The 14,973-nt window shown below is 38.6% G+C and overlaps 1 protein-coding gene across 25 annotated transcripts in view; it reads right to left on the bottom strand.

Moving 5' to 3' along the window:
* Positions 1-13,205, bottom strand: part of UTY (ubiquitously transcribed tetratricopeptide repeat containing, Y-linked) — a 245,450-nt gene extending 232,245 nt beyond the window's left edge. For 11 of the 25 annotated variants that reach the window (XM_055377186.2, XM_055377177.2, XM_055377188.2 and 8 more), the window contains exons 1-3: positions 12,048-13,205; positions 11,788-11,851; positions 4,058-4,166 (exon numbers count right to left, since the gene is read on the bottom strand). In XM_055377186.2, coding sequence (XP_055233161.1) covers positions 4,058-4,166; positions 11,788-11,851; positions 12,048-12,199 — 325 coding nt within the window. In that variant the 5' untranslated portion in view covers positions 12,200-13,205. The remainder of the gene's footprint in view (positions 1-4,057; positions 4,167-11,787; positions 11,852-12,047) is intronic. The other 14 variants (XM_055377169.2, XM_055377172.2, XM_063703401.1 and 11 more) reach the window with 4 other exon arrangements.
* Positions 13,206-14,973: the final 1,768 nt, after the last annotated feature.

Genomic DNA, 14,973 nt, shown 5'->3' with positions numbered 1-14,973 from the left:
AGATTAAGAAACTGTATACTTAAGAAATTCCCTTCTCTAGGCAACAGAAAAAAGCTATAATCAAGAATTAGGGAGGGAGAGCACTGGGAAGAATAGCTAATGGATGCTGGGCTTAATACCAAGGTGATGGGTGGATCTGTGCAGCAAACAACCATGGTACATGTCTACTTATATAACAAACCTGCACATCCTGCACATGTACCCCAGAACTTAAAATAAAAGTTGAAGGAAAAAAACACCGAACTCCTTTTTTAAAAAAACAGATTTTTATATGTTCAAACTATACCAACACTTCAAATTAAAGAAACATCATCTTCAATTTAAACAGCAACACAAATAGGCTCATCCATAAATGAAATAAAACTATTATTTTTCGAGAAGCATAACTCAAAGACCCATTAGTGGGAAGCACCCATTTTATGTTCTTATACTGTATGTACCAGGACAGAGTATTATAATTTCACCCAAGAAAGTGAAAGGCAAACAAAAGAAGAAAAAGAAATAAAGTTTGACATACATTATTAGTCATTCTTGGAGTAATAGTAAATGTAGAGGAACCAAAAACACAGAGCCAAAATTTTTTTAAAAAGTGGCTGTCAGTACAACAGGTAACAAATTACTTACTTGAAAGAAGAATAGAAGAGAGAAAGTTATGAATGGCTGGAATCTCAGTTAGCTTGTAATTGGAAAACTTTCAACTGAATACGAAATATAAAACATAAATGAATGTCTCTGTATTCATTTTCTTTTCTTCTCTACTATTACAAGTGATCAAGTTAACCTCTACGTCTAAAAAGACTAATTTTTTTTATCTTTGAGACAGAGTGTTGCCCTGTTGCACACACTGGAGTGCAGCGGCACAATCTCAGCTCACTGCCACCTCTGCCTCCAGGGTTCAGGCAATTCTCCTACCCCAGCCTATACAGTGGTTGGGATTACAGGCACATGCTACCATGCCCAGCTAATTTTTTGTATCTTTAATAGAGACAGGGATTCACCATGTTGGGAGGCTGGTCTTGAACTCCTGACCTCATGATCCACCTGCCTTGGCCTCCCAAAGTGCTGGGATTATAGGCGTGAGCCACTGCGCCTCACCAAAAGACTAATTCTTTACATGCCAATATTGACCTGAGAGAACATTTAATCAAGAAGTTAAATGTCAGCGTTATTCTTCTCTGACCTTAATGTATTTTGCCCAATGTCTGACCCACCATGTGCCCAAAGCACAACACAACACAACAAAATAACCTTCAAAACAATTTCCTTGGAGTCTTTATTCACTCCACAGACAAAAATTATACAAGGTCTCCTCTCTTCTTTTTAAATAGAAAATGTGGCTAAATTCTCAATCTTAAAGCTTTAAGAAATGTAAAAATATACGCCAGGAGCAATGGCTCATGCCTGTAATCCCAAAACTTTGGAAGGTCAAGGCAGGCAGATCACCTGAGGTCAGGAGTTCAAGACCAGCCTGGTCAACATGTTAAAACCCCATCTCTACTAAAAATACAAAAATTAGCTGGGAGTGGTGGCAGGCGCCTGTAATCCCAGCTACTCAGGGGAGACTGAGGCATGAGAATCACTTGAACAGGTAGGCAGAGGTTGCAGTGAGTCAAGTTAGAGTTCGTGCCACTGCATTCCTGGAGATACAGAAAGACTCTGTCTCAAAAGAGAGAAAAAAAAAAAAGAAATTAAAAATACATATTAAGTGACTGCTACATAGCAAAGACAGACAGTCCCTATTTAAATCTACTTCTCAATTCAGGGTCTTTGTTTATTAGCTCTCAAGTTTGCATATTAAACACACAAAAAAAATCTTAAATGTGTACTAGAAAAACCTATGTATTTTTCTTCTCCAATTGTTTCCTTTGAAATATTACATTTTAGGCCAGGCACGGTGGCTCACATCTGTAATACCAGCACTTTGAGAGGCAGACACGGGTGGATCACTTGAGGTCAGGAGTTGGAGACCGGCCTGGCCAACATGGTGAAAACCCATCTCTATTAAAAATACAAAAATTAGCCAGTGTGGTGGCGCATGCTTGTAATTCCAGCTACTTGGCAGGCTGAGGCATGAGAATCGCTTGAACCCAGGAGGCAGAGGTTGCAGTGAGCCGAGATTGTGACACTGCACTCTAGCCTGGGCAACAAAACAAGACTGTCTCAAAAAAAAAGAAAAAGAAATATTACATTTTAACCAAATTTTTATCTAAAAGTTTATAAATAAACATTACCAGTAAAAGTCACCTGCTAAAATAAAGCCCATTTAACAAGTGCTAAGAATTTCAGGCCGGGTGCGGTGGCTCACGCCTGTAATCCCAGCACTTTGGGAGGCTGAGGCGGGCGGATCAAGAGGTCACGAGATCGAGAACATCCTGGCTAACACTGTGAAACCCAGTATCTACTAAAAATATATAAAAAAAAAAAATTAGCCAGGCGTGATGGCAGGCACTTGTAGTCCCAGCTACTCGGGAGGCTGAGGCAGGAGAATGGCATGAACCTGTGAGGCGGAGCTTGCAGTGAGCCGAGATGGCGCCAGTGCACTCCAGGTGACAGTGAGACTCCGTCTCAAAAAAAAAAAAGAATTCCATTTATCATTCATTGACTTCCTCTGCTACTATTCCCCAACCTACTACATTATTAGGAGGAAGACGTTAGAGAAACTTAAATAAATCTGTTACTATAAACCATTTTTAAATGACAAAATTCCAGCTGAAACATTAATACCCCATAGAGCATGCTACGTCAAATTAAAAGTACATTTCATTAGTAAACACTGGCTTAACCTAACAAAAAATGAGGTACATCAGATACTCTACTGCTACAACAAGTAGTATACCCCCACCAACTCTTCCCTCTAATCCTAAAATAGTCAACTGTTCTTTCTACTATCCGTATTTGCTGGAAAATATATCTACCTACTCTCTACAATATGTTTACTTATATCCAAAAGTTATAAAATATTCTTTGGTATGAGAATATTGGTGTGAAGGGAAAATGTTCTAATTTCCTAAATAAATAATGCTCTTGGTCAGTGGCTTGGTACTATGAAAAGTACAAAAAGTACACCTTTTTTACAGTTATCTTAAGTAACTTATCTCCACCTATTGCTTTTTTTTTTTTTTTTTTTTTGAGACAGAGCCTTGCTCTGTTGCCTAGGCTGGAGTGCAGTGGCGCAATCTCGGCCCACTGCAACCTCCGCCTCCCAGGTCCAAGTGATTCTCCCGCCCCAGTCTCACTAGTTGGGATTATAGGCACACGTCACCACACCCAGCTAATTTTTGTATTTTTAGTAGAGACGAGGTTTTTCCATGTTGGCCAGGATGGTCTTGAACTCCTAACCTCAGGTGATCTGCCCACCTTGGCCTCCCAAAGTGCTAGGATTACAGGCATGAGCCACCAGGCCCACCCCTCCACCTATTTCTGAGAAGAAAAATCATTTGACTGAATGAAAAAAATCTGCTGTATAGAAGGCTCAAACTCAGAGATGTATTCCTTTATTCCTTTAGAGTAACACACTGCTACAGATTCCTTTAGAATAACACACTGTATTCTAACATGTATTCCTTTAGAATAACACACTGTATTCTAACCTGTATTCCTTTAGAATAACACACTGCTACAGATCAGACTTGCCATATTTTCTAACTATAATGAAAAATTTTAAAGAAAATCAAGAAATCAAATGAGGAAATACTGTTTTCTTGATCTTTCCAAAATGCCCACGTTTGTATAATATAGACAAAGATGACAAACGTATTGTCTTTCTACTGTGGTAACATTTTTAAAAACACGATTTTCACAAGGGCAAGCAAAATAGCAATTACACGTGTAGGATATTATACGTTTTACTCAATAATCTAATTTACGGCATATTTACTGAAATCACATAAAATTTTCACATCTCTATTTAGTCTAAATTCTTTCTCATTGAGTACTATGTTTTTAAGTTTATCAGAATAAAGTAAAAATCAGAAGTATCCCTGAAGAAGGAAAAAAACGTTACAACTACGGGGCAAATGTAAGTCAAGCAAGAAATTTAAAAAGAGAATAACAATACCTTTTGAATAATCTTCCAACAAGAGGTTGAAGTGACCTAATTGGCAAAAGAAGTCAGACTCCACTTTTCCTTCAGCTTTTAAGATTAAAGATTCGTAGCAGCGAACAGCCTAGAAATAAAAATTATAAACATTAAGAAAAAGGCATGTCCTTCCTGGAAGAATACATATATCTGCACGAGATTCTTAAAGAAATCAAAGCAACCATAAATGTATGTCATTTCTTCCATAGGCATAGGATTAAATTCAGCATTTCAGAGAGGAAATAACTTCTCTTAAGAATTTACTAATGAAGAAATTAGATCCCAAGGATTCTTGGTGAATTTTGAAGTCTTCAGCAGTATACCCATATTAAAAGGAGATGACAGAAGCCAAAGTAATGATGGGCTGACAGACGACTAGATCAGTTTCATTAAAAAGGGCTAACTTGAAGATATATCTTTTGACTCCAGCTGTTTAGAGGATCTGAAGTGACCTTGCTGGACAGTGGAAGAAATCACAACATGGAACTCCTTGAATAAAAATTTATTGACTTTAAAAATAATAATAATGGCCGGGCGCGGTGGCTCACGCCTGTAATCCCAGCACTTTGGGAGGCCGAGGCGGGCGGATCACGAGGTCAGGAGATCGAGACCAAGGTGAAACCCCGTCTCTACTAAAAATACAAAAAGTTAGCCGGGCGTAGTGGCGGGCGCCTGTAGTCCCAGCTACTCGGGAGGCTGAGGCAGGAGAATGGCGTGAACCCGGGAGGCGGAGCTTGCAGTGAGCCGAGATCGCGCCACTGCAGTCCGGCCTGGGTGACAGAGCGAGACTCCGTCTCAAAAAAAAAAAAAAAAAAAAAAAATAATAATAATAATAATAATTATAATAGTAATTCACTAATGAAGCCAACAGTCATGATCTAAGTACTTTTCATCTTGAAAAGATCATATGCTCAATAAAATAAACTAGGAGCTCATTAATAACTTTACATAAAAGTTGCATATCTAAATTCTTATTATAATCCTTATTTATACAACAAAACTACTAAAAACAAAACTACCATTCAATCCAACAATCCCATTACATGGTATATACCCAAAGAATAAGAAGTCATTATATCAAAATGATAACTGCATTTGTATGTTTACTGCAGCTCTCCTCACAATAGCAAAGATAGGTAATTATTCCAACGTCCACCAATGGATAACTGGATAAAGAAAAAGGGGCATATATAAAATTAAATACTATTTGGCAATTAAAAGAATGAAAATATGTCTTATGCAACAAGATGGAACTGAAGGTGATTATCTTAAGTGAAACAACTCAGAAACTGAAAACCAACACTAAATATTTAATACATCAATATAAAAGATCAAATCCAAAAAAAGAAAACATTGAACAAAAAACAGAGCTTCAGAAACATTTTGAGATCATGCCAGGCGTTATGATCTTAATATAACTGGAATCCAAATGAAAAAATGGGAGAATAAAATAACTATCATCCAGGCCGGGCACGGAGGCTCACGCCTGTAATCCTAGCACTTTGGGAGGCTGAGGTGGGTGAATCACAAGGTCAGGAATTGAAGACTGGCCCGCCCAACATGGTGAAACCCTGTCTCAACTAAAAACACAAAAAATTAGTTGGGCGTAGTGGTGGGTGGCTGTTATCCCAGCTACTTGGGAGGCTGAGGCAAGAGAATAGCTTGAGCTTGGGAGGTGGAGGTTGCAGTGGGCCAATATTGCGCCGCTGCACTCCAACCCAGGCAACAGTGCAAGACTCTGTCTCGAGAAAAAAAAAATAACGAAAGAAAAGAACTAGCATCAAAAATTCTATACTTCATTATACTATACTTCTATTAAAAAGCAGAATCATATTCCCAGATAAACAAAGGCAAAGAACTAACTGACAACAGACATACTTTACCAGAAAGAAGTATTGTTTCACAGAGGAAAAAATTAAAATAGCAGGTAGTAATGTGAATTCCCAAGGCAATAACATGGTTGTGGGATGAGCAAGGAGTGCTGGGCCAACTGCTAAGTTTGTACCTAAGGGATACACCCCCTGATAACTGCTAATCTGTTTTTGTATCTCTCTGGATTTGCAATTTTCGAGAAAGTAAGACTTCCTTGAAAAACAAACCTGAGGGCGTTATCACCACTACACCTACCTTGTAAGAAATGCTGAAGGTAGTCCCACAGGTTAAAGAAAAATGATGTTAACCAGCACACAAAACCATTTGAAAATACAAAATAAAGGTAAACATATAGACAAATATAGTAACCTATAATATTATAATGCAGATGAAAAAATAATGAATAAATCTGGTATCTAATTTTTTAAGGCATAAAAAAATTCTAAAAAATACATTAATGGATCCCTAAAGGACAGATATAAAGAGTGGTTTTTATATGCAACTGAAATTTAGTTCTTGTCAGTTGACAAAAGATGATTACTGGCCGGGTGTGGTGGCTCATGCCTGTAATCCCAGCACTTTAGGAGGCCAAGGCAGGCGGATCACCTAGGTCAGGAGATGGAGACCAGCCTGGGCAACATGGTAAAAGCCTGTCTCTACTAAAAAAATACAAAAACAGCTATGTGTGGTGGCAGGTACGTGAAATCTCAGCTACTTGGGAGGCTGAGGCAGCTTGAACCTGGGACGTGGAGGTTGCAGTGGGCTGACATAGCACCACTGAACTTCAACATGGGCAACAGAAGGAAACTGCATCTCAAAAAGAAAAAAAAACAAAGATAGTTATAACTTTATGAAGCTTTATGTTCCTGCCATGGTAACTACAAAGAAAACATATAGGACATATGTACAAAGTGAAATGAAAAGAGAATTAAAACTTGTCACTACAAAAAAATCCAATGAAACACAAAGGAAGGCAGAAAGAGAGGAAAAAGAGAAACAAAAAGGGTACAACATAGAAAACAAGGTAAACTTTTAGACAAATATAGTAACCTATATTTTAAGGCATAAAAATGAAATGAAACAAAGAAAATGGAATTAGTAAGTCCTTTCTTGTCAGTAAACAGAAACAGGTAATGCACCAATCATAATACATAGAGGGAATAACTGGATTTTAAAAAACAAGATACAACTATACATTGCCTAAAAGACACTCACTTTAGACCTAAGGACACACACAGGCCAAAAGTGTAAAAATGAGAAAAGATCTGTATTCTATTCTCTGAAGAGGGCAAGAGTGGCCATCCTGGGACTATAGGTGCAGCTCACCATGTCTAGCTAATTTCTTAGTTTTTTGTAGAGATGGAGTTTTGCCATGTTGCCCAGGCTAGTCTTGAACTTCTGGACTCAACTGATGCATCAGCCTCCATCTCGCAAACGGCTGGGATTATAGGCAAGAGTCACCACACCAGGCCAAGTAAAGCTTATAACAAAATGAGATCAGCAAGTAAAAGAATAGCAAAGTACATTACTTTAAACATCTGCTAAAGCTAAAGTCTGATTTTAAATCTGAATTCTAAATAAAATTACAAGATGCACTGCTGTGGTATGAATCAAATAATCTCCAAGTAACAACTCTGTCCTATTAAGAAACAGCAATGCAAACTTTTATTTTCATAAGCTAACCTTTACTGTGAACTTTTAAAGCCCTTCACACATTTATTCTACACTCATGTTCCGGTGTTAGTCATCCTACCACTTAAAGGACTAGTTGTTCAGTCTAAACTGAGAGAGGTCTTACTTCAATACGACCTTCATAAAAGTTTTCCATTCATGGCACTCTCAAGTTTGTTCTGCTCTGAGTTGCGGTAGCAATTTATAAGCCAATCATGTGAAGATTCAAAGCAAGTTCATAAAATATGCCAGTCATTTTATGACAGCCATTGACTAATTTACAAAATATGTAGGTTTAGGTCTTAATCTGTTGAATGAAACAATCTTATATTCTTTAAAATACAAATTAGCTCTCTAGACAGCTTATTAAAATGGGATCATTCGTTAGCATCACAGTAAGTTGCAATGCAAAAATAACCTTCAAAACTAAAAATTAATCTATGTCAGAACAGATGTATAATACTGTGGTGGGAAAGCACTAAAATTTAATTTTGGCTTACAGCATTATGCCTATAAATAAATTTTGCCACCTGAGTCACAGACATTCATGTCAGGCAAAACAATCTTATTTGGCAATTTAAATAATATCAAATGTTCCCTAGTTATTTCAATTTGACTCTTTTAAAAGCTAACTAGTTAGTAATAAAAGTAGGCTGGATGCAGTGGCTCACTCCTGTAATCCCAGCACTTTGGGAGGCTGAGGAGAGCACATCACCTGAGGTCAGGAGTTCCAGACCAGCCTGGCCAACATGATGAAACCCTGTCTCTACTAAAAATACAAAAAACTAGCCAAGCATGGTGGTGGACACCTGTAATCCCAGCTACTTGGGAGGCTGAGGCAGGAGAATCACTTGAACCCAGAACACAGAGGTTGCAGTGAGGTGAGACTGCACTATTCCACTCCAGCCAGGGCAACAAGAGTGAAACTCCATCTCGGGGGGGGAAAAAAGTAAAGTAAACCAATACCAGAAAAGTGCCCATTTATTATCACATAGTTTGGAACTGTGCCGAGATATCAAAATATTTTCTATAATTGCTTCAGATATGTATGTCCAACGTTGTACCCAAATTTTCTATTAGCATTCTTACATAATGCCTACTTAATACTTTGTCCAGTAATACGTAAACAATAACAACTATAATTGTTTAGAAGACAACATCCAAACTGTTCCTGATACACCAAATTAAAGACCTAATTCTAAATAACAAAACATGACATGATTTCTATAGTTGCTTTTTTAACTCAAAACACTATTTTTAGAACTGGAAATGAAGTTCTACAGGTTACAGGTTAGCAAAACAAAACGCGTATAATGCAAGATCTTAAATATCACCTTTCAAATATTACAGTATAAAAAACCACTCAAAGCATTGTAATAGGTGTTTCTTCTGTTAATGCCTCTAGCATTATACTGAAGGCATACTGTAATAGTAATATTCTATTTGACAGAGTGAAACTCTATAATACAAACAAAATCAACCTAAAATGTTTTCCAACATGAAATAAAAGTTACTATTGCTAAAATCTGTTTTTCACTTAATTCAACTGCGTATTATTTAAATACGAGCAAGTTATTAAGCTTCCACCAAAAAGTTTTCGCTGAAAAGTATTTACACTAATTCAGATGACAATCTTATAAAAATTAATAAAAATCTTATAAAACATAAGTTACAGAATTTTAAGGAAATCTATTGTTACAACTTTCCTAATGGTTTGATATACGGGTTCATGTATGAGGTCAAAAAAAAAAAAAATCAGAGAAACCAGTGATTGGGATAGAGCACCCTCAATGTCCAGAAAACGTGACAGGAAAAAAAGCATATTTATAACAATATTTTAAACCTTTAGAAGCTTGTAAAACAATACTGACATTAGTAAAATCTATACATAAAACTTTCATAGAAAACATAAATACGAATAAAAACTGAAATATCAGTGATATAGATCATTCTAAGAATTTTTTAAAAAAACAGTGATATATGCAAAGCTCTGTGAGAAAGGGAAAAATATTTTATTATACATACTGTAGAATAATTTGTCTTGGAGAACAGGTACTATGGTTTGAATATGTACCCCAAAGTTCATGCATTGAAAACATAATCCTCAATGCAACAGTGTTGTGAAATGATGTCTTTAAGATTTGACAACATCATAAGCAGGCTGCTCCCATGGATGGGTTAATGTCATAGCGAGGATAGGTTCATTACAGAGAGTTAGGCATCCCCCATCTCTTGCACTGTCATACACTTTCTTGCCCTTCCACCTTCTCCAAAGAATGATGCGGCACTAAAGCCCTCATGAAACGCAGCCCCTTGATCCTGGACTTCCCAGCCTTCAGAATCCTGAGCCAAATGAAGTGAAATTGAGTTAATATTTTTTTCATTTCAAAAAAGTCACTGCAGTTTAATATACGGCATTACTCAGTGTTTTATGAAGCTACAGTTCTCCCCAAACGTAATGAAACCACTTTCTCATATTTAAAATGTTACTGTAATCAAAATTGGAAAGGATCAACATGTGAAAAAAAATTCCTTAAAATTTAAACCCCATATTGTCTATCTGAAAAGTTCATTCCAAACTAAAATGTTAACCACAACCCACTGAGAATTTATCCTAACTCCAGCATATGAAAATTTAAAGTTCTCAACCAGTATTTTCCCACATTATCCCAGAAAACATGAAATTACTTTTATTTCATTATCATAACTATTTTAAACATTAAGGCAGATCGAGCCACTGTTGCTTAAATCGTATCATTGATACTATAACATGTTTTTCATAAAGCTATTCTCACTTGCATAATCAAAGTTTAACTCATGTTTCATTTATCAGTCAAATAAAGTGGATTTACTAACATATATATATACACATTATACACACACACATATATATTACATTTTAGTTTTCTGATCAGTATTTGCCCCCAAAACAAACATACAAAGGAGATTATAGGTAAAAGAACTCAGCGTCTGTACTGAATTAAACTACAAAGTAAAACGTCTTGGCAAGTAAAATGTTCATCGTGAGAAAATAATTAGTATTTCCTTGTCAAATACAATAATAAACTGAAATACTTAACTACTGGTTTCAGCATCTAAAAGACGGAGCGATTGTTGTACCGTTCTTATTTCACGGGACCAATTGACAACATACAAATACTTTAACAAGATTTTCGTGAGAGGGTAAAAAACTATACACAGAGGAATATTCCAGGGCCAAGTTACGCAACAATTCACGTGGGAGTAACTAAACATGCTGCAATTAATAAGCACATATAGGTTTAAAAATGCTGCTGTCAATGTTGGAGATAACGCTAGAATTCTACTTTTAAATAATAATAATTTTTAATAAGCAACATGAAGCTATTGCAGCGCTCTTTACGGTCTATTCCTTGCTAAGGTTTCCGGGTTAATACCTCCACCCTCTTCCCAAGCTTCCCCCTTTATTGCTCCTCCCCCTTTTTACCCGCCATCTTGGCTGACAGGAGCAGCCATTAACTAAACGACAGTGCCAACTTTTCACACAAACAACGAATTCTTCCCACTGTGAGCATGACACCTAAGAAACAAGGTTCCTGAATGGAAAAAGCACACACATTCATGGAATCGCATTTGCAGCACTGTGCATCCTAAAAAAGTAAACAAATCACTAAACTTCAGGCTAAACATACACGCATCAGTTTATAGGTCAAATATCTACTGCAAACTCTTCACCGCTGTAACTTACTTGCTACTTACACTTAGGACACCGGGGATATTTTTTTAAAAAAGGCAAAAAAAATGTTTAAAATTAGACACCAAGGGCCAAATGCCAAAAGGCGAGGGGAAGAAGCAGGAAGTTAGGAATTTTGAAAACTGTACACATTCACTATTTGTGACGCTAAAATTCAGGAACAAAAGGCCCTAAAGTAACAGGCATGTGGTGTAGACCCGGTTTAGCCCGGTCCCAAAGCGCTCCGATTTTTTTTTTCCTCAGAGTAGAAGGGAGTCTGGAGCAAGGGGCGAAGTATTCCAGAGTACGGGGACAGCAAAGGCAAGAAACACTTTTCCGACCCCTTGGCCATGGAGCAGCGCCAAAATAAATACTGGCTGGGCGGTAAGGGACGCGGGGCCTTGGTAAAGCAAAGTGCGGACCAAAGACTTTGTCTGCGTCTGGTTGCTTTTACCTTGCCTAGTAGGGTCTTCGTTCTGGCGCCATCTTCATGAAGCCTCACGAACCCGAAGAGACGGCTGTAGAGAGAGAGACACAGAGCTTGTTAATGGTCTGAGAAAGCCAGTGACTTGCTCCTTCCCGAGTCCAAGAGCGACAGCGACAGATTGGTGAGTGCCAAGCTGAGGATGACCCCGTCATCAACGTGGGCAAGCTGCGTCCAGGCCTTCCCGGAGAGTATCGCCAGCCAACCAGGCGGGTGATGGAGGTGCGTACCTGTCCATGCCACCAAGCGCCTCCCTTTCCTCGACTGTCAGGCTAAGGGACTCTTCTTCACTCTCGCGGCTCGCTTTTCCTGCCGCCATTTTCTTTGCCTCATCACCGAAGGCAACAGCGGCGGTAGTGAGCGACACTCCGCAGGATTTCATGGAAACAACAAATTTCCAAGTCCCACGACGATACCCAACCTTAATCGAGTAGTTGAAAAGACGCCTTCAATCGCTGCTTGAGACTGTGACGCCAATTTTATCGCCTCCTCAGCGGCTGCAAGGAAAAAACCTGAGGCAAAGACCAAAGCATCCAAAGCACGGGCAGCGGAACTCGGCTACCTGGATCACATCTGGGAAACTACAGGGAAGGCAGAAGCTCGCAGTGCTGGAGAGCACAGCAGAATTTCTTAAAATCACAAACTTTGCCAGCACCAGCACAAAGTTGTAATTGTGTCACGGGCGAACCCCACGCAGCCGCCGCGACCTCCCCGCTCCCAACCAGTTTAGTTGTAGCCAATCGAGGCGACTGATTCGTCTCACGTGATCTTTGTTGACTTACGTCAGGCATGGCTCCACTGTACTCCTAGGCTGCTGGGACCCCGCCCATCCAGTTCGCCAAGGACCTGGGAACGCGACAGAGGCTGACTGATTCTGACCGCTGGTTGGTTGATGGCCACGTCTATGGAGAAAAGGGTAGTCTCTGGGATGGAACAACCTGTAGGTTGTGCTAGTTAAATGCATTAAGGTAGAAAATGGAGTGTCTGTGCTGGGTCTTTTTGCAGTTGCGATAAGCTTGAAGGGGAAGAGAGCGATGGGAAGGGCGGCATCGGGCATCACCCACGGGGCGCAAATGCGAAAAGAGGACACCATGGACTTTAGGAGAGTCCGGAATGAGGCTCCCACTGTCACAAGCCTTGCGAATGCGAGACCTTGCAGGGCATGGCAGGGAAGCTGCGCAGGCCCTAAACCTTCACCCTCAAGACTTTTGGCCCTAAGGCGTTGTCACCTCCATAGGCTGGTTCTTTGCCGATTTCCTCTCCACTGACCAAGTCTAAAGAGAAGGCATAATATCTTATGACCTCAGTCGGTAAGCCAGGCCCTAGGGAATCAACGTGGCAACTGCATTTATCAGTTCATGATATTATCTAAGCAACAAACGATGAGCAAAAAAAAAAAAAAGTTACTCCACAAACCCAAAATGTTTATTTCTATTGTGATAATGATAATTCCGTGAGGTCTCAGTAAGAGTAGGAGCTTCTGTGGACAGGAATTATAAGAACGATAATTAAGACCTTCATCACACTTTCAAGATGCAGTAACCCTTAGAAAAGAAAAAAACACCACTTTTTTCTTACTTTCTCAATTGTAACCAAAATTATAAATAATAGGTAAAACAATTTATTTCTGAACCCCAAATATCTGAGAGAGGTCTTAGTCAATTTAAAAAGTTTATTTTGCAAGACTTACCCATGATACATTTGCCCAAGGTGGTCAGGGCACAGCTTGCTTTTGTACGTTTTAGGGAAACATGATTGGTTCGGTCAGGTAAGAGGCACAACTCGAAGCGGGGGCTTCCATGTTAGAAATAGATAAGAGACAGGTCGGGCGCTGTGGCTCACGCCAGTAATCCCAGCACTTTGGGAGGCCGAGGCGGGCAGATGACCTAACGTTGGGAGTTTCAGACCAGCCTGACCAACATGGAAAAACCCCGTCTCTACTAAAAATACAAAACTAACAGGGCGTGGTGGCGCATGCCTGTAATCTCAGCTACTCTGAAGACTGAGGCAGGCGAATCGCTTGAACCCAAGAGGCGGAGGTTGCCGTGAGCCGAGATGGCACCGTTGCTTTCCAGCCTGGGCAACAAGAGCAAAACTCCGTCTCAAAAAAAAAAAAAAAAAAAAAAGTGTAGATAAGAGACAAGAGATTGCATGCTTTTGAGTCCTTGATCAGCCTTCTACTGAATACAGAATTTAGTCCGGCTAGTAACTCTGTATTTTTACATAAATAAATAATAAGGCAGAGGAAGCAATCAGATATGCAGTTGTCTCTTGTGCGCCTCAGAGGGATAACTTTGAGTTGGGTCTGTCCTTTGTCCACAAGGAATTTCCTTGTGGGCACGTTGTGAGGAACGTATGTAGCTTCTTATCTTTGTACCTATCTTATTTAGGAATAAAATGGGAGGCAAGTTTAGTGACATAGTTCCCAGCTTGACTTTTCCGTTACTTAGTGATTTGGGGGTCCCAAGATTAATTTTTCTTTCTCATATTATATGGCATATGTATGGTGAGGAATTGTGTATATTTTTCTATGTAAAGAATCTATAAAAAGTGTCATATATATTAAACGCCTGTGTTGATTACTGTTTTCAAAAGACAAATTGCATAATATTCCATATATCAAATATTTTACTGGTTATACCTCCAGATATTAGATATTACAAAAATGTTAATAATTAATGGGCATTAGGGGAAATGTTCCTTTATAAGTGAAGAAATGGTATCTTTTTTTAAGTAATAAAATTTGCCTCCTCCAAAAATAGGTATTATGTATTTAAACTTTGATGTTTAAATGAGAGGACAGTTTAGAACTTCCAGACAAAATACTATAACACTAGTGAGAGTTTTGGAAATCCCAGCTGATTTTGCTCAATAACACGTGTTTTCTTTGTTATTTTGAAACTAACAACTAACTCTGATTTTATAGATTATAGTCTATCATGTTCTTTACTCATTCCATTTCAGTTGAATCGCTACACCACAGAATATTTTCAGTAGCTGTACTATTGAAAATGTTATATTAATTGTCATAAGTATATTAGTAAGTATATGAATTGTCATAGTGGTGGCCATCACACCAAGAGGTTTTTGATAATATGCATACATTTGCACAAGCAGACATTCAAATAATGTAGAATATGGCCTCTTCCAGGAATA

The sequence above is a fragment of the Gorilla gorilla genome, chromosome Y, assembly GCF_029281585.2.
Source record: "Gorilla gorilla gorilla isolate KB3781 chromosome Y, NHGRI_mGorGor1-v2.1_pri, whole genome shotgun sequence".
Lineage (NCBI taxonomy): Eukaryota > Metazoa > Chordata > Mammalia > Primates > Hominidae > Gorilla > Gorilla gorilla.
This window is presented reverse-complemented; position numbering and strand designations above follow the sequence as displayed.